General features: G+C 46.3%; 1 protein-coding gene across 1 annotated transcript in view; it reads left to right on the top strand.

Moving 5' to 3' along the window:
• Positions 1–6351: 6351 nt before the first annotated feature.
• Positions 6352–18890, top strand: part of trip11 (thyroid hormone receptor interactor 11) — a 76085-nt gene continuing 63546 nt past the window's right edge. Inside the window, exons 1-6 of the mRNA XM_038967883.1 lie at positions 6352–6976; positions 12079–12134; positions 12652–12762; positions 12978–13280; positions 13502–13570; positions 15456–15624. Of these exons, the coding sequence (XP_038823811.1) occupies positions 6838–6976; positions 12079–12134; positions 12652–12762; positions 12978–13280; positions 13502–13570; positions 15456–15624 (847 nt within the window). The 5' untranslated portion in view covers positions 6352–6837. The remainder of the gene's footprint in view (positions 6977–12078; positions 12135–12651; positions 12763–12977; positions 13281–13501; positions 13571–15455; positions 15625–18890) is intronic.

Genomic DNA, 18890 nt, shown 5'->3' on the forward strand with positions numbered 1-18890 from the left:
AGCCTCCACTATTCGGGGAAGGCTTTCCATTAGATGTTGGAACATTTCTGCGGGGACTTGCTTCCTATTCAGCACAAGCACATTAGTGAGGTATGGAAACCTAAGCTTGGCTCGCAGTCGGCGTTCCAGTTCATCCCAAAGGAAATGGAAACCCATTTCTTGAAGCTCCCGACGAACAGTTATTGAGCTGACGTTGCTTCCAGAGGCAGTTTGGAACTCGGTAGTGAAGTGTTGCAACCGAGGACAGACTAATTTTACACGCTACGCGCGTCAGCACTTCAGTTCGGTGAGCTTGTGTGGCCTACCACTTCGCGGCTGAGCCATGGTTGCTTCTAGACGTTTCCACTTCACAGTAACAGCACTTACAAGACCAGGGCAGCTCTAGCAGAGCAGAACTTTGATGAACTGACTTGTTGGAAAGGTGGCATCCTATGACGGTGCCACGTTGAAAGTCACTGAGCTCTTAAGTCCATTCTACTGCCAGTGTTTGTCTATGGAGATTGCGTGGCTGTGTGCTTGATTTTATACAGCTGTCAGCAACAGGTGTGGCTGAAATAGATGAATCTACTCATTTGAAGGGGTGTCCATATGCTTTTGTATATATATTGTATAAAATGTTTAGGTGAATAATGAATAATATACAGTTGGCTAGGTTTTCCGTGCATCGGCAAGACAGAACAGCTACTTCCTGTAAGACGAGGGGTTGTGGTCTGTGTCTATTTGTCAATAACAGCTATATTTTTCGTAGCCATCTATTTACCACCACAAACCAATGCTGGCACTAAGACCGCATTCAACGAGCTGTATAAAACCATAAGCAAACAGGAAAATACTTATCCAGAGGTGCTTCTAGTGCCCGGGGACTTTAATGCAGGAAAAATTAAATAAATTTGACTTAATTTCTACCAGCATGTCAAATGTGCAAGCAGAGGGGAAAGAAATTACTCTAGACCACTGATAATGGAATTTATATGCTTAAAGGTAATGACTAAACAATTCCACCCTGAAACGTAATCATTCGATTCTGTAACATGTGTAATGAATTAAAGTGATAAACTTAAGTCCAATAAGGTTTGGTCGAGACCAGTAAGGGAGAGAAATGTGTGTGTGTGTCTTAAGAAAACACAGAGAACAATTCAACTATTCATGACCTGACCTGGCTAGAACTCTGAGAAACTTACGGCAGGAAAGGGAGTCCTATCAAGGTCCCTCTAATCTCGGGGGATGGAACTGCCAGCTTGGTAGTGATAAACAGTGGTGATATCTATGGAGAAGGATACATCCTACCTACTGTTCGTGTGTATGTATGTGCGTAGGCTATCTATTGTTTGTGTGTAGGTATGTGCGTAAGTAGGGAGTTATAAAATGACATGTTCTTTGTATTTGGACTTCAGAAGGTTCTCGTGAATAACCTGTACGAACCTTTTGCAGAAGCTGAGTCTTTGCCTAATTATTATTAAACCCAGGGTCTTACAAACCTCAGGGATTGGTCAAAGCTTAAATGATTGTTAGTTATTATCATTGGGATTGAAAATTCTCGTGACAACCACCTTTACTCCACAGACGCAGATGCTAAGCTACAAGAATGTTTTGCTAGCACAGACTGGAATATGTTCTGGGATTCATCTGATGGCATTGAGGAGTACACCACATCAGTAACCGGATTCATCAATAAATGCATCGACGACGTTGTTCCCTAGCTTCCATCCTCCTCTGGGTACATTGACTTCAGTACAAAACCTAGGAGGCTCATGGTTCTCACCCCCTTCCATAGACTTACACAGTAATTATGACAACTTCCGGAGGACTTCCTCCAACCTATCAGAGCTCTTGAAGCATGAACTGACATGTTGTCTACCCAATCAAAGGATCAGAGAATGAATCTAGTACTGAAAGCATAAGCTACAGCTAGCTAGCACTGCAGTGCATAAAATGTGGTGAGTAGTTGACTCAAAGAGAGAGAAAGACAATAGTTGAACAGTTTTGAACAAATTAATTTCTTCCAAAATGGAGGCGAGAGAGAGAGATTTTCAGTTTCATTGTAAGCAAATGCAGCTAGCTAAGTTTAGCCTATTCAGCATCACTCTGTTTGCAAGGCACTACAGAGGGTAGTCCGTACGGCCCACTACATCACTGAGGCCAAGCTTTCTGCCGTTCAGGACCTCTATACCAGGCGGTGTCAGAGGAAGGCCCTAAAAATTGTCAAAGACTCCAGCCACCCTAGTCATAGACTGTTCTCTCTGCTACCGCACGGCAAGCGGTACCGGAATGCCAAGTTTAGGTCCAAAAGGCTCCTTAACAGCTTCTACCCCCAAGCCATAAGACTGCTAAACAGTTAATCAAACGGCTACCGAGACTATTTGCATTGTCCGCTGCTGCTACTCGCCGTTTATTATCTATACGTAGTTTGATTTGATCAGGTTTGAACATTGTCATACAAAAAGGTCATAGGAACTTATTGTGGGCGTTGACTTTTGACTGGAATCTATGTATGAAATATGAAATCTACATTATGGAGAAAAGCACATTATAATGTCCATGACTGCGTTTAATAACAGTGTGGAAAGCATTGAGGTCTTGGAACAGGGTATCGGATCAAATGGGCTGCTGGAAGGCGTGAAGCGAGACGGTGGACGGTGGTTGGAAGAGCGCGCTTGTTTGAAATGGAAAAGCGTTGGCGGTAGCTTTCGATAAAGAAGAACATCAAGACGAAGCAGCTGTTTTATAAGTGGGATGAACTGTTGAGCGCTACATCCCGAGGGGTTCCTGCTGATTGTACGGAGGTTGTGACAGCCGGTTAAATGGCATCCCTTGAGAAAGCAAGAACAAGATGTATGTCAGGAGAAGTGCAGTATTATCATAAGGAGACGTATACTTGGAATACGGAGGAGGAATGGAGGGAAAAAGAGAGGCAGAGGAGGTTTAAGGGAGCGAGAGAGAGGGAGGAGGTCTGAGAGAGAGAGGGAGGAAGAGGAGGTCTAAGAGAGAGAGAGGAAGAGGAGGTCTAAGAGAGAGAGGGAGGAAGATGAGGTCTAAGAGAGAGAGGGAGGAAGATGAGGTCTAAGAGAGAGAGGGAGGAAGATGAGGTCTAAGAGAGAGAGAGAGGAAGAGGAGGTCTAAGAGAGAGAGAGAGAGGAAGAGGAGGTCTAAGAGAGAGAGGGAGGAAGAGGAGGTCTGAGAGAGAGAGGGAGGAAGAGGAGGTCTAAGAGAGAGAGAGGAAGAGGAGGTCTAAGAGAGAGAGGGAGGAAGAGGAGGTCTGAGAGAGAGAGGGAGGAAGAGGAGGTCTAAGAGAGAGAGAGAGAGGAAGAGGAGGTCTAAGAGAGAGAGGGAGGAAGAGGAGGTCTGAGAGAGAGAGGGAGGAAGAGGTCTAAGAGAGAGACAGAGGGAGGAAGAGGAGGTCTGAGAGAGAGAGAGAGGAAGAGGAGGTCTAAGAGAGAGACAGAGGGAGGAAGAGGAGGTCTAAGAGAGAGAGAGAGGAAGAGGAGGTCTGAGAGAGAGGGAGGTAGAGGAGGTCTAAGAGAGAGACAGAGGGAGGAAGAGGAGGTCTAAGAGAGAGGGAGGGAGGAAGAGGAGGTCTGAGAGAGAGAGAGGAAGAGGAGGTCTAAGAGAGAGACAGAGGGAGGAAGAGGAGGTCTAAGAGAGAGAGAGAGGAAGAGGAGGTCTGAGAGAGAGGGAGGTAGAGGAGGTCTAAGAGAGAGACAGAGGGAGGAAGAGGAGGTCTAAGAGAGAGGGAGGGAGGAAGAGGAGGTCTGAGAGAGAGAGGGAGGAAGAGGAGGTCTAAGAGCGAGAGAGAGAGGAAGAGGAGGTCTAAGAGCGAGAGAGAGAGGAAGAGGAGGTCTAAGAGCGAGAGAGAGAGGAAGAGGAGGTCTAAGAGCGAGAGAGAGAGGAAGAGGAGGTCTAAGAGAGAGCGAGAGAGGGGCAGAGGGTGAGCTTGAGTCGGTTAAAAATGGCGGGAAAAAAGGAAATGGTTTGTTAAAGAAGAATGGTAGAAAGTGTAAGAGGAAGACAGGAGGTGAAATGGAAGTGAATGAGGTCAAAGTATCGGAGGTGGTCGGTGTGGTGAAGTTCTCAGAGCCCGAGGCTGGCACCGAGGGTCAGGTTAAAGATGAGTCCGTGACAGTAGGAGTGATGTTTTTGGAAAAAGTGGACCCTTGCCTTTTGGCTGATCCTTTTGTGGTTTCAGGGTGGGTGAAAACAAAGTTGGGTGCTGTGGAATCAGTGACGGTAACCAGAAGTGGTCTTGTGATAATTGTTTGTGTTTCTGCTGGTCAGAGGGAGAAGGAGCTCCATGTTAAACGAACTGGGGCATGTGAATTGTTTTGCTCTCAAGAAAAGTGCGCCATTGAAAGGAGTGATTACTGGGGTAGCGGTAAATGTTGAAGTTGACCAACTGAAGGGAAAGATTCCCGGGGTTTGTGATGCTAGTTGTTTGGTGCGACGCAGACAGGGTGGCGTAAGTGGTGAAACAGAAGAGTCATTGTCTGTTCTTTTGAGTTTTGATGTTGTCTTTCTCCGACAAAGTGATGTTAGGATATATAAGTTATCCTGTACGAGCTTTTGTGCCAAATACATTACGTTGTTACAGGTGTGAAGTTTATGGGCATGTGGCAGCAGTGTGTAGCTGGGAGGTTCCTAGGTGTGAGAAGTGTGCAGAAGGGCATGAGACAAAGGAATGTGTAGCATTGGGGAAAGTAGTGGTCTGTGTTAATTGTAGGGGTGCCCATGGGGCTGGGGATCAGAAATGTCCCGTGTGAGAGAGATGCAGGTTGAGGTTTCCAGGGTTAGAGTAGTGCAGAAGTTGTCATATGCTGAGGCAGTGAAGAAAGTAGAGGAAGATGGGTCAAGGTGGAGGGATCCTGAGAGGAGTGGTGTGACTAGTAGATCTGTACCAGAACAGAGGGAGGGATCCTGAGAGGAGTGGTGTGACTAGTAGATCTGTACCAGAACAGAGGGAGGGATCCTGAGAGGAGTGGTGTGACTAGTAGATCTGTACCAGAACAGAGGGAGGGATCCTGAGAGGACTGGTGTGACTAGTAGATCTGTACCAGAACAGAGGGAGGGATCCTGAGAGGAGTGGTGTGACTAGTAGATCTGTACCAGAACAGAGGGAGGGATCCTGAGAGGACTGGTGTGACTAGTAGATCTGTACCAGAACAGAGGGAGGGATCCTGAGAGGAGTGGTGTGACTAGTAGATCAGTACCAGAACAGAGGGAGGGATCCTGAGAGGAGTGGTGTGACTAGTAGATCTGTACCAGAACAGAGGGAGGGATCCTGAGAGGAGTGGTGTGACTAGTAGATCTGTACCAGAATAGAGGGATAAACCAACAAGTGATATATGTTTCAGTAAGATTGGATTTATAGCATTTATAGCCAATGGTTATCAACTGTACTGCAGCGATGGAACGTAAGTCGCAGAAAATGGAGGTTGGGAAAGGGGGATACCTAGTCAGTTGTCCAACTGAATGTATTCAACTGAAATGAGTCTTCTGCATTTAACCCCTCTGAATCAGAGGTTGTGGTGGCAGCTACAGAGAGGTATTTGGGTGTGTGAGACTTGACATCAGTAGAGTTACAGGGTGTGTTAAGTGGTGGTGTCCCATCCTTTCAGGTTGTTGGCCTGAAGTAGGACTAAATATATTTAAATGGTGGAGTAGGGTGGTGTTAGTTAGATGTTAGGGTATTTGATTATTTATTTATTTTTCAAGCAAAGTGTAAGGGAGTTGTACTCCAGTCTAGTAGGTGGCGGTAATGCAACATTTATTGGATGCCAACTGCCGTTAAACCTCATCGAAGAAGAACAGTATACTCAAATATTTGTATAACTAAACCAAGATAGACCACAGCCTGTCGTTTCCAATAGGAACAAATGCGTCATAGTTTGAAGAACAAGCAAGGAGGTGGGCAGAGCCAAGAACGAGCTAGCGAGATCCTATTTACCTGTTCTAGCATTCATCTGCATATTTCCGTTAGGGAACGACTACTCTGTGAAGTTCACGCTTGCACTCCTAAACAATGCGATTTAAAATTAAAATAAAACACGTAGTCCACTCTGTTCAAAACTGATTCTAGTTTTGGCAACAGAAAACTGTATTGACATCAAATGTTTAATCGATGAGGAAATTAGCAGAATGTCGGAAAAAATCCATCTCCTTCCATCTTCTCCCACTGCTGGCCACTGGGCTTCCTACTCACTACCATATTTGGTAGTGAGTGGAAACGCCAAGCGGATGCTTCACATTTATACATCCGGTGAAATATCTGTCTCATTGTTCTATCTGTTATGTTCCTCCAATGTCCCATGATTCCGTGTTGCGGCTGGGCTGTCCACGTCAAACTCTGTCTGTGACAGCACAGCACCGAGCTGAGAGGGCTGCAGTTGAGGTGGCAGACCTAGTACGTTGTCTGAACCGGTATATACATACACGATAAAGACGACTGATATAATAGACCAGATAATCATCTCGATAATGTTACGCGGATTATCCATTATCGAACTTGTTTAGGTTCGTAAATCCACGGGACCAATCTGACTGCAGTGAGTGACACATCCAGCTAGCAAGCCTACGTTAGCATACCAGCTAACTAGCTATCCGGCCAACTACAGTAGCTAGCTTGCCAACCAGTTTTACTCTACCAAATTGACAACTTCACAAAGCTAGGTTTAAGAAGTGCAAGAATTCAGGAAAAAAAAACGTTTCTATGAGTTTTGACAGAGAGCTGAATTGTATGAAGGTAGGGTCGAAGTTGATCGCCACCTTACTAGCTAGCCTAGCCAGTGTTGGGCCTGTTTGTTATTGTTTAGCTAGCTAACTAGCTAACGTTAGTTATTCTCGAAGATGTCATCGTGGCTGGGTGGACTGGGCTCCGGCCTGGGCCAGTCTCTCGGCCAGGTCGGGGGAAGCCTCTCCTCATTCACCGGACAAATATCAACCTTCACCAAAGATATGCTTCTGGAAGGAGTTGAAGAAGTTGGAGGTGAGTAAAAACAGATGGCAGAAGCTAAGCTACAGTAGGTACCTCACAGCCAGCAGGGAACTCAAGTCAGCAGGAAAGAAATAGCTAGAAGCTATTTAACTGAGCTGTTTCAGTTCTTAGGTGAGCACGTTCAGGGCTACTACACAATTGTGAAACGTCTGGGAGAGGTTTGAGAACCACTGCGCTACAGGACATGTTGCTTGTTGGTTATTCTATAACCGGAATACAGTAAGCCTGATCAAGATAGCTTTCTATTTGAGCTATGATCAGATTCCAAGATTGCAATATGAGCATAACATATCAGCGTTAATGGAGAATAGCATTTGATTTCTATTATGTGTGTGTGTGTGTATGTGTATATATATGTGTATGTATACACTTCCGGTCAAAAGTTTTAGAACACTTACTCATTCAAGGGTTTTTCTTTATTTTGACTATTTTCTACATTGTAGAATAATAGCTAAGGCATCACCACTATGAAATAACACATATGGAATCATGTAATAACCAAAACAGTGTTATATATATTTGAGATTTGAGATTTTTCAAATAGCTACCCTTTGTGCAAAGCTGTCATCAAGGCAATCTTGGCATTCTCTCAACCAGCTTCACCTGGAATGCTTTTCCAACAGTCTTGAAGGAGTTCCCACATATGCTGAGCACTTGTTGGCTGCTTTTCCTTCACTCTGCGGTCCGACTCATCCCAAATCATCTCAGTTTGGTTGAGGTCGGGGGATTGTGGAGGCCAGGTCATCTGATGCGGCACTCCATCACTCTCCTTCTTGGTCAAATAGCCCTTGCACAGCCTGGAGGTGTGTTAGGTCATTGTCCTGTTGAAAAACAAATGATAATCCCACTAAACCCAAACCAGATGGGATGGCGTATGGCTGCAGAATGCTGTGGTAGCCATGCTGGTTAAGTGTGCCTTGAATTCTAAATAAATCACTGACAGTATCACACCATTTTTTTTATTTTTATATTTAACCTTTATTGAACTAAGCAAGTCAGTTAAGAACAATTCTTATTTACAGTCATGGCCTAACCATAACAACACCTCCTCCATGCTTCACGGTGGGAAATACACATGCGGAGATCATCCGTTCACCCACACGGCGTCTCACAAAGACATGACGGGTTGGAACCAAAAATCTTAAATTTGGACTCCAGACCAAAGGACAAATTTCCACCGGTCTAATGTCCATTGCTCGTGTTTCTTGGCCCAAGCAAGTCTCTTCTTCTTATTGGTGGCCTTTAGTAGTGGTTTCTTTGCAGCAATTCGCACATGAAGGCCTGATTAACGCAGTCTCCTGATGTTGAAATGTCTGTTACTTGAACTCTTTGAAGCATTCATTTGGGCTGCAATTTCTGAGGCTGGTGGCTCTAATGAACTTAAGACTACTGTTGTCATAAGTAAACAATGTTTGACTGATGAACTTGTGACAGACAGACGGACAGGAACCACAGAGAACTTTGATCACTACGTTCCAACCGACACATACTGAACGCAAAGCAAGATTACACATGACTCATATCAGTAACTCGTGGAGGGCTGTTTCAGTTCTGAAATGAACACGCAGCCTACAGTACATTTTTAGTTGTTGTTGTATTAAATAAACATATTACGTAACTGTTGAGAACTAGGCTAATTGGACTGAAAATATGTTTTGAATTGTAGGGATTTAGTTAGTTTTGTTTGTGGGATCATGTAGAGAGGGCTGCTGAAGCTATGTTTGTTTTCCTTTAGAATGTTGTTTTGTCACGTGAAAGACTTTAAGTAGATCTCTTCATATGTGTCACATGTAGTTGCCAACCCCGGTAGTGCCTCATAGCTGCCGGATAGATAAAATACCTCATCACCTTCAAGACAATATCAGATAACCTCGGAATGGCAGTAGCCTATTTTTAGAAGCACAGAAATCAATATTATATCTGGGTTTCCGGCCGTAACGTCATTACATGTAAATAGTTGCTCAGCGAAAATCCATATTTGGTGAGTAAAGAATGTATTTTGACATTTTTATAACGCTTGCAGAGCTGTCTAATGGGAGTTTAATCTCAGTTCGGGACTGTAATCTAGGTTCAGGACTGTTGCAACAGGATGAGGTTAGGAGTTATGGCTTGTAAGGCCTGTAAGTAGCCAGGAAGGATGTGTTAGGAAGGGTTAGGATTTGTGGCTTGTAAGGCCTCTAGGTAACCAGGAAGGATGTGTTAGGATGAGGTTAGGATTTGTGGCTTGTAAGGCCTCTAGGTAACCAGGAAGGATGTGTTAAGGCTTGTAGGTAACCAGGAAGGATGTGTTAAGGCCTCTAGGTAACCAGGAAGGACGTGTTAAGGCCTCTAGGTAACCAGGAAGGATGTGTTAAGGCTTGTAGGTAACCAGGAAGGATGTGTTAAGGCCTCTAGGTAACCAGGAAGGATGTGTTAAGGCCTCTAGGTAACCAGGAAGGATGTGTTAAGGCCTCTAGGTAACCAGGAAGGATGTGTTAAGGCCTCTAGGTAACCAGGAAGGATGTGTTAAGGCCTCTAGGTAACCAGGAAGGATGTGTTAAGGCCTCTAGGTAACCAGGAAGGATGTGTTAAGGCCTCTAGGTAACCAGGAAGGATGTGTTAAGGCTTGTAGGTAACCAGGAAGGATGTGTTAAGGCCTCTAGGTAACCAGGAAGGATGTGTTAAGGCCTCTAGGTAACCAGGAAGGATGTGTTAAGGCCTCTAGGTAACCAGGAAGGATGTGTTAAGGCCTCTAGGTAACCAGGAAGGATGTGTTAAGGCCTCTAGGTAACCAGGAAGGATGTGTTAGGACGAGGGTGTCTAGAAGAGATATATATATATAAGGGAAACATTAGGAACATGTCACATAAAGGTGCAGACTCGACAGAGTAGTGACAGGTGACTATGGGGATGAGATGGGTCTAACACACTGTAACTACAGGTGATATTTATTTACAACAACGTTTCCAACCTTAGGTCTTCATCAGGCATCCATATCCCAGGTGTGGGGGGAAGGGGTAGAGGAGAGTTGATTAGGGAGTGGGAACAGGTGTGGGGGGAAGGGGCGGGGCCTAGGGTAGAGGAGAGTTGATTAAGGAGTGAGAACAGGTGTGGGGGGAAGGGGCGGGGCCTAGGGTAGAGGAGAGTTGATTAGGGAGTGGGAACAGGTGTGGGGGGAAGGTGCGGGGCCTAGGGTAGAGGGACAGATGTGGGGGGAAGGGGCGGGGCCTAGGGTAGAGGAGAGTTGATTAGGGAGTGGGAACAGGTGTGGGGGGAAGGTGCGGGGCCTAGGGTAGAGGAGAGTTGATTAGGGAGTGAGAGCAGGTGTGGGGGGAAGGTGCGGGGCCTAGGGTAGAGGGACAGATGTGGGGGGAAGGGGCGGGGCCTAGGGTAGAGGAGAGTTGATTAGGGAGTGGGAACAGGTGTGGGGGGAAGGTGCGGGGCCTAGGGTAGAGGAGAGTTGATTAGGGAGTGAGAGCAGGTGTGGGGGGAAGGTGCGGGGCCTAGGGTAGAGGGACAGATGTGGGGGGAAGGGGCGGGGCCTAGGGTAGAGGAGAGTTGATTAAGGAGTGGGAACAGGTGTGGGGGGAAGGGGCGGGGCCTAGGGTAGAGGGACAGATGTGGGGGGAAGGGGCAGGGCCTAGGGTAGAGGAGAGTTGATTAAGGAGTGAGAGCAGGTGTGGGGGGAAGGTGCGGGGCCTAGGGTAGAGGGACAGATGTGGGGGGAAGGGGCGGGGCCTAGGGTAGAGGAGAGTTGATTAGGGAGTGAGAGCAGGTGTGGGGGGAAGGTGCGGGGCCTAGGGTAGAGGGACAGATGTGGGGGGAAGGGGCGGGGCCTAGGGTAGAGGAGAGTTGATTAAGGAGTGGGAACAGGTGTGGGGGGAAGGTGCGGGGCCTAGGGTGGAGGGACAGATGTGGGGGGAAGGGGCGGGGCCTAGGGTAGAGGAGAGTTGATTAAGGAGTGGGAACAGGTGTGGGGGGAAGGGGCGGGGCCTAGGGTAGAGGAGAGTTGATTAAGGAGTGGGAACAGGTGTGGGGGGAAGGGGCGCCCCTAGGGTAGAGGGACAGATGTGGGGGGAAGGGGCGGGGCCTAGGGTAGAGGAGAGTTGATTAGGGAGTGGGAACAGGTGTGGGGGGAAGGTGCGGGGCCTAGGGTAGAGGGACAGATGTGGGGGGAAGGGGCAGGGCCTAGGGTAGAGGAGAGTTGATTAAGGAGTGGGAACAGGTGTGGGGGGAAGGGGCGGGGCCTAGGGTAGAGGAGAGTTGATTAGGGAGTGAGAACAGGTGTGGGGGAAGGTGCGGGGCCTAGGGTAGAGGGACAGATGTGGGGGGAAGGGGCGGGGCCTAGGGTAGAGGACCATGTGTGGGGGGGAAGGGGCGGGGCCTAGGGTAGAGGCCCAGGTGTGGGGGGGAAGGGGCACATGCCGACTAACGGAAATGCACACGCCACAATTTATTTCCAAACTGTTTTGGAAACAGTAGGTACAATTACCGGCTAACAGCAACCCTGTATATTAGGACAGTAGATACAATTACCGGCTAACAGCAACCCTGTATTATAGGACAGTAGGTACAATTACCGGCTAACAGCAACCCTGTATATTAGGACAGTAGATACAATTACCGGCTAACAGCAACCCTGTATATTAGGACAGTAGGTACAATTACCGGCTAACAGCAACCCTGTATATTAGGACAGTAGATACAATTACCGGCTAACAGCAACCCTGTATTATAGGACAGTAGGTACAATTACCGGCTAACAGCAACCCTGTATATTAGGACAGTAGATACAATTACCGGCTAACAGCAACCCTGTATATTAGGACAGTAGGTACAATTACCGGCTAACAGCAACCCTGTATATTAGGACAGTAGGTACAATTACCGGCTAACAGCAACCCTGTATATTAGGACAGTAGGTACAATTACCGGCTAACAGCAACCCTGTATATTAGGACAAGACACACCCAGTACAAATTAAGTGTTGAACTAAAACTTGATTGGTTTTAGCAAATCTTATTTGTACATGTGGCACATGGGTATGTGGAGGATGCATGGCTGTGATTGGTAGTCCACTTGTTATGACACAGTATTTCATACTTTTCTTTCAGATGCTTCCACTGAGTTGCTGGTGTCCAGTTCTAAGCTGGAACAAGTGGAGGCTGAGGTATGAGGATTCTTACCATAATAGAGGCCGGGTTTCCAAGACACAACATTTTAAAGCCTTAATCCTGGACTAAAAAGTTATTTTAATTAAGATTCTCCATTGAGTTATGCTTTGAAATCCAGGACTAGATTTAATAGTGTCTGTGTGACAGCATTCCTAAAAGTATAGATTTGTAACAGATTCCCTGTGTGTTCATTGTTCATCGGAGTCTGATCGTTGTTTATGTCCTCTCTCCTGTTTCTCTGTGTTGCAGTATGAGGGTTTTTAAGGGTAAAAAAAAAATATATTTTTTAGCAAAATAGTGTTTTTTTTAATTGTTTTTTTTTACAACTGCAAACTTCAAAGAATTGGTCTGATGGTAATTTGTGATGTCATCAGCCTCCCCCCTCGTTTGGGGAACACTTGTACCACGTCATGTTATACCCGGACCACCTATTTATTAGTTAATTAAATCAATATTGAAATGAGGTGAAAAGGAGACTGGAGGAGGACTTTAGTTCTTGTCGTCTTGTTTCAGTACGAGCGTTTAAAGAGGATCCATGCCGAGCTGGAGGAGAAGCTGGAGGCCTCGGAGATCCAGGTTAAACGGCAGTCTGCTGAATACAGGACCCTGATGCAACAGAAAGATGTACGGTCTGATACATATATATTATACACTCAATGAAATTGAAAATGTCATCATCTTGGAAAAAGGAGTAGATAACTACAGTTTTCTGAGGGAGTATTTCACAGTGTGCTGGTATCTATCTGTCTTTCAGGACATTACTTTATGTACCTTAAACCTGCAAGTTACTGGATGTGTCTGCTCTACTTCTAAACTGTGTCGTCATGTCACCTGTCCAGGTGGAGATCAGTCACCTGAAAGCCCGTCAGAGTGGACTACAGGAAGAGGTCCAGAAACTACAACACTCTGCTCAATCAGCTACCTCCGACTCTGCTGTACTTCCTGTCACCACCGCCTCCGCCACCACTACCTCTTCCTCTTACATGTCCCGCCCCCTGGGGGCCGCCCTCCACCAGGGTTTCCATGGCAGCGACGAGATGGACTTCGGTGACGTCATTTGGTCCCAGCAGGAGATTAACCGTCTGTCTACGGAGGTGATGAGGCTAGAGGCCGAGGTCTCCCACTGGAGACGCGTGTCTCAGGTAGGTTTCTTTGCAACGTCGTTCATTACGTCGACTGTAACACATTGGATCTATTACTATTTACTGAAAGGATTCTAAAGGTTCATGTTAAATTCCAATTTAAAAATCCTTGGTATGAAATTCAGAGGTTTCTTCTCTAGTAATACATACACGTAAAAACCCACATTTTTAAATTGAGGGATGGAATCATATCTTAATTCTGATATTTCTATTTTTGTCAGGCATCCGTAGCCCCAGGGGCAGGAAACGGTGACCAGGGAGAGGTCCTGAAGCTTCAGAGGATCATCAAGGTGGGCGTTTGCATGTGCTTTCTCCTTGGGAGTCTAGGCCGGGTTACTGTAAATCAGGGCTGTTCCTGGAGAGATACCCTCCTGTAGGGTTTCACTCCAACCCTGTTCCTGGAGTGATACCCTCCTGTAGGTGTTCACTCCAACCCTGTTCATGGAGAGAAACCCTCCTGTAGGTTTTAACTCCCAACCCTGTTCCTGGAGAGAGACCCTCCTGTAGGTTTTAACTCCAACCCTGTTCCTGGAGAGATACCCTCCTGTAGGTTTTCACTCCAACCCTGTTCATGGAGAGAAACCCTCCTGTAGGTTTTAACTCCCAACCCTGTTCATGGAGAGAAACCCTCCTGTAGGTTTTAACTCCCAACCCTGTTCCTGGAGAGATATCCTCCTGTAGGTTTTAACTCCCAACCCTGTTCCTGGAGAGAGACCCTCCTGTAGGTTTTAACTCCATCCCTGTTCCTGGAGAGAAACCCTCCTGTAGGTTTTAACTCCAACCCTGTTCCTGGAGAGATACCCTCCTGTAGGTTTTAACTCCAACCCTGTTCCTGGAGAGATACCCTCCTGTAGGTTTTAACTCCAACCCTGTTCCTGGAGAGAGACCCTCCTGTAGGTTTTAACTCCATCCCTGTTCCTGGAGAGAGACCCTCCTGTAGGTTTTAACTCCAACCCTGTTCCTGGAGAGAGACCCTCCTGTAGGTTTTAACTCCATCCCTGTTCCTGGAGAGAGACCCTCCTGTAGGTTTTAACTCCAACCCTGTTCCTGGAGAGATGTCCTCCTGTAGGTTTTAACTCCAACCCTGTTCCTGGAGAGATACCATCCTGTAGGTTTTAACTCCCAACCCTGTTCCTGGAGAGATACCCTCCTGTAGGTTTTAACTCCAACCCTGTTCCTGGAGAGATACCCTCCTGTAGGTTTTAACTCCAACCCTGTTCCTGGAGAGATACCCTCCTGTAGGTTTTAACTCCATCCCTGTTCCTGGAGAGAGACCCTCCTGTAGGTTTTAACTCCAACCCTGTTCCTGGAGAGAGACCCTCCTGTAGGTTTTAACTCCATCCCTGTTCCTGGAGAGAGACCCTCCTGTAGGTTTTAACTCCAACCCTGTTCCTGGAGAGATGTCCTCCTGTAGGTTTTAACTCCAACCCTGTTCCTGGAGAGATACCATCCTGTAGGTTTTAACTCCAACCCTGTTCCTGGAGAGATACCCTCCTGTAGGTTTTAACTCCAACCCTGTTCCTGGAGAGCTACCCTCCTATAGGTTAACTCCAACCCTGTTCCTGGAGAGATGCCCTCCTGTAGGTTTTAACTCCCAACCCTGTTCCTGGAGAGATACCCTCCTGTAGGTTTTAACTCCAACCCTGTTCCTGGAGAGAGACCCTCCTGTAGGTTTTAACTCCAACCCTGTTCCTGGAGAGATACCCTCCTGTAGGTTTTAACTCCAACCCCAGTTGTAGCTAATCTGGTTCAGTTTATCAACCAGCTAATTATTCGGATCAGGTGCCGCTAGATTAGGGTTGGAGTTAAAACATACAGGAGGGTATCTCTCCAGGAACAGGGTTGGAGTTAAAACCTACAGGAGGGTTTCTCTCCAGGAACAGGGTTGGAGTTAAAACCTACAGGAGGGTCTCTCTCCAGGAACAGGGTTGGAGTTAAAACCTACAGGAGGGTATCTCTCCAGGAACAGGGTTGGAGTTAAAACCTACAGGAGGGTATCTCTCCAGGAACAGGGTTGGAGTGAAAATCTACAGGAGGATATCTCTCCAGGAACAGGGTTGGAGTTAAAACCTACAGGAGGGTACTCTCCATTCTATATGATTATATTCTACTGGAACATTCTATATGATTCTATTCTACTGGAACATTCTATATGATTCTATTCTACTGGAACAGGAGCTGCGTGAGGAGATGGGTCGTGAGGTAGATGAACACCAGCATGAGTTAGCAGCGCTGCAGGACGCTCAGAGACAGAAGATGGCCGACGTCATCCGGCGCCACCGGGACGAGCTGGCAGAGTACGAGGAGAGGATAGAGGAGCTGGAGGAACAGAAACAGACTGGAGGTGAGGAGGAGCTGGAGGAACAGAAACAGACTGGAGGAGGAGAGGATAGAGGAACAGGAACAGACTGGAGGAGGAGAGGATAGAGGAACAGGAACAGACTGGAGGAGGAGAGGATAGAGGAACAGGAACAGACTGGAGGGGGAGGAGGAGAGGATAGAGGAACAGGAACAGACTGGAGGAGAGGATAGAGGAACAGGAACTGACTGGAGGAGGAGAGGATAGAGGAACAGGAACTGACTGGAGGGGGAGGAGGAGAGGATAGAGGAACAGGAACTGACTGGAGGGGGAGGAGGAGAGGATAGAGGAACAGGAACAGACTGGAGGGGAAGGAGGAGAGGATAGAGGAACAGGAACAGACTGGAGGGGGAGGAGGAGAGGATAGAGGAACAGGAACTGACTGGAGGGGGAGGAGGAGAGGATAGAGGAACAGGAACAGACTGGAGGAGAGGATAGAGGAACAGACTGGAGGTGAGGAGGAGAGGATAGAGGAACAGACTGGAGGAGAGGATAGAGGAACAGGAACTGACTGGGGGAGGATAGAGGAACAGACTGGAGGTGAGGAGGAGAGGATAGAGGAACAGACTGGAGGAGAGGATAGAGGAACAGGAACTGACTGGGGGAGGATAGAGGAACAGACTGGAGGTGAGGAGGAGAGGATAGAGGAACAGAAGCAGACTGGGGAGGAGGAGGAGAGGATAGAGGAACAGACTGGAGGAGAGGATAGAGGAACAGGAACAGACTGCGAGGGAGGAGGAAGCATGGGCTTTAGCTTACTATGTGTTTGCATTTCAAAAACATGCAAAGTGTATTTCTGTTAGTTTAAGGCCCAACGCAGCTGTTTTTATATCAGTATCAAGTCATTTCCGGGTAACAATGAAGTAGCTTAATGCAGTGGGGAGAGGAAAACTGAAAACGAGTTGTTATTGGCAGGGAGGTTTGGAACTCTTCTTATTGGGCTATTAACCAATTGACCGCATGGCAGTGTTGTGTTCAAGACCACCTAAAGCCAGTCCGAGTTAAGACCACAACAACGCGAGTCCAATACTCGACCGTGATTGTAATTTTGTCAGATCGTCACCATAATAATTGCTCGAAATGTCCGTTATTTTTGTGTTAAAAGATGTACTTTTGTATACTTTTTAGCCAGTTGTTCTGAAAGTAGCACCCACGAGCCAAAAGTGGTCCCCGAAAATTGCGTTCTATGTCACATTTGTCCATATATGTGCACCACTTCGTTTCTCTCTCGCTCTCTCTCTCTCTGCCGTGTGTGCATCTTTCTAGCTGTGACTCAAATTACGAGGGGATGGTGCTCATTGGCTGAATCTTGAATTGCTAGAATGCTGGCTCACATTGGGGGGGGGGGGGGTAAATGTAGGGAAAATGGTGCTGCACAGGTTCCAGAAAAGTTGCTTTCAAACTAGGGATTTCGTAGCTAATTGAGGTAAAATAGTAATTCTGCTCATATATTATACATGTATGAACTACACATTGACACATCCAGCCCAAAGCGGGAGGATTAAAAAATATTTACTAGTCGCCAGCGTGCCGTAGCCTGCGTACCTTGGCCAGTGCCAGCGTACCTCGGCCAGTGCCCCGTAGCCAGCGCCCCGTAGCCAGCGCCGTAGCCAGTATTAATGAATGCAGTTAAAAATCTTTTAATATTTCAGAAGAACATATGGATTCATCAGCCGTTCAGAATGGTAAAACATAATGCACGCTGAGGGAAAATAGTCACTCTACAAACTATCACTAAATAATAGATTCAACTAATAGATATGTTAGAATTCACGGTCTCTCCTTAGCGAGCCAGCAACTCACAAACATTTACGTTTTAGTCATTTAGCTCTTATCCAGAGCAGCTTAGTTATTAGGCCATTCATCTCCACAAAGTTTGAGGTTACAACAGATACAACAGACGTAAAAGATAGTAATGTTATGAGTAAAGTAGGAAGCCCAGGTTTCAATAGGTGATATGATATACAGTGCATTCAAAAAAGTATTCAGACCCCTTGACTTTTTTTAACATTTTGTTACTTTACAGCCTTATTCTACAATGGATAAAATTGTTTTTTCCCTCATCAATCTACACACAATAACCCATAAGGACATCACAATAACCCATAAGGACATCACAATAACCCATAAGGACATCACAATAACCCATAAGGACGTCACAATAACCCATAATGACGTCACAATAACCCATAATGACATCACAATAACCCATAAGGACGTCACAATAACCCATAATGACGTCACAATAACCCATAAGGACATCACAATAACCCATAAGGACGTCACAATAACCCATAATGACGTCACAATAACCCATAAGGACATCACAATAACCCATAAGGACGTCACAATAACCCATAAGGACGTCACAATAACCCATAATGACGTCACAATAACCCATAATGACGTCACAATAACCCATAATGACGTCACAATAACCCATAAGGACGTCACAATAACCCATAAGGACGTCACAATAACCCATAAGGACGTCACAATAACCCATAAGGACGTCACAATAACCCATAAGGACGTCACAATAACCCATAATGACGTCACAATAACCCATAAGGACGTCACAATAACCCATAAGGACGTCACAATAACCCATAAGGACGTCACAATAACCCATAAGGACGTCACAATAACCCATAAGGACGTCACAATAACCCATAAGGACGTCACAATAACCCATAAGGACGTCACAATAACCCATAAGGACGTCACAATAACCCATAAGGACGTCACAATAACCCATAAGGACGTCACAATAACCCATAAGGACGTCACAATAACCCATAAGGACGTCACAATAACCCATAATGACGTCACAATAACCCATAAGGACGTCACAATAACCCATAAGGACGTCACAATAACCCATAAGGACGTCACAATAACCCATAAGGACGTCACAATAACCCATAATGACGTCACAATAACCCATAAGGACGTCACAATAACCCATAAGGACGTCACAATAACCCATAAGGACGTCACAATAACCCATAAGGACGTCACAATAACCCATAAGGACGTCACAATAACCCATAAGGACGTCACAATAACCCATAAGGACGTCACAATAACCCATAAGGACGTCACAATAACCCATAAGGACGTCACAATAACCCATAAGGACGTCACAATAACCCATAAGGACGTCACAATAACCCATAAGGACGTCACAATAACCCATAAGGACGTCACAATAACCCATAAGGACGTCACAATAACCCATAATGACGTCA

Source organism: Salvelinus namaycush, chromosome 28 (genome assembly GCF_016432855.1).
Source record: "Salvelinus namaycush isolate Seneca chromosome 28, SaNama_1.0, whole genome shotgun sequence".
Classification (NCBI taxonomy): Eukaryota; Metazoa; Chordata; class Actinopteri; order Salmoniformes; family Salmonidae; genus Salvelinus; species Salvelinus namaycush.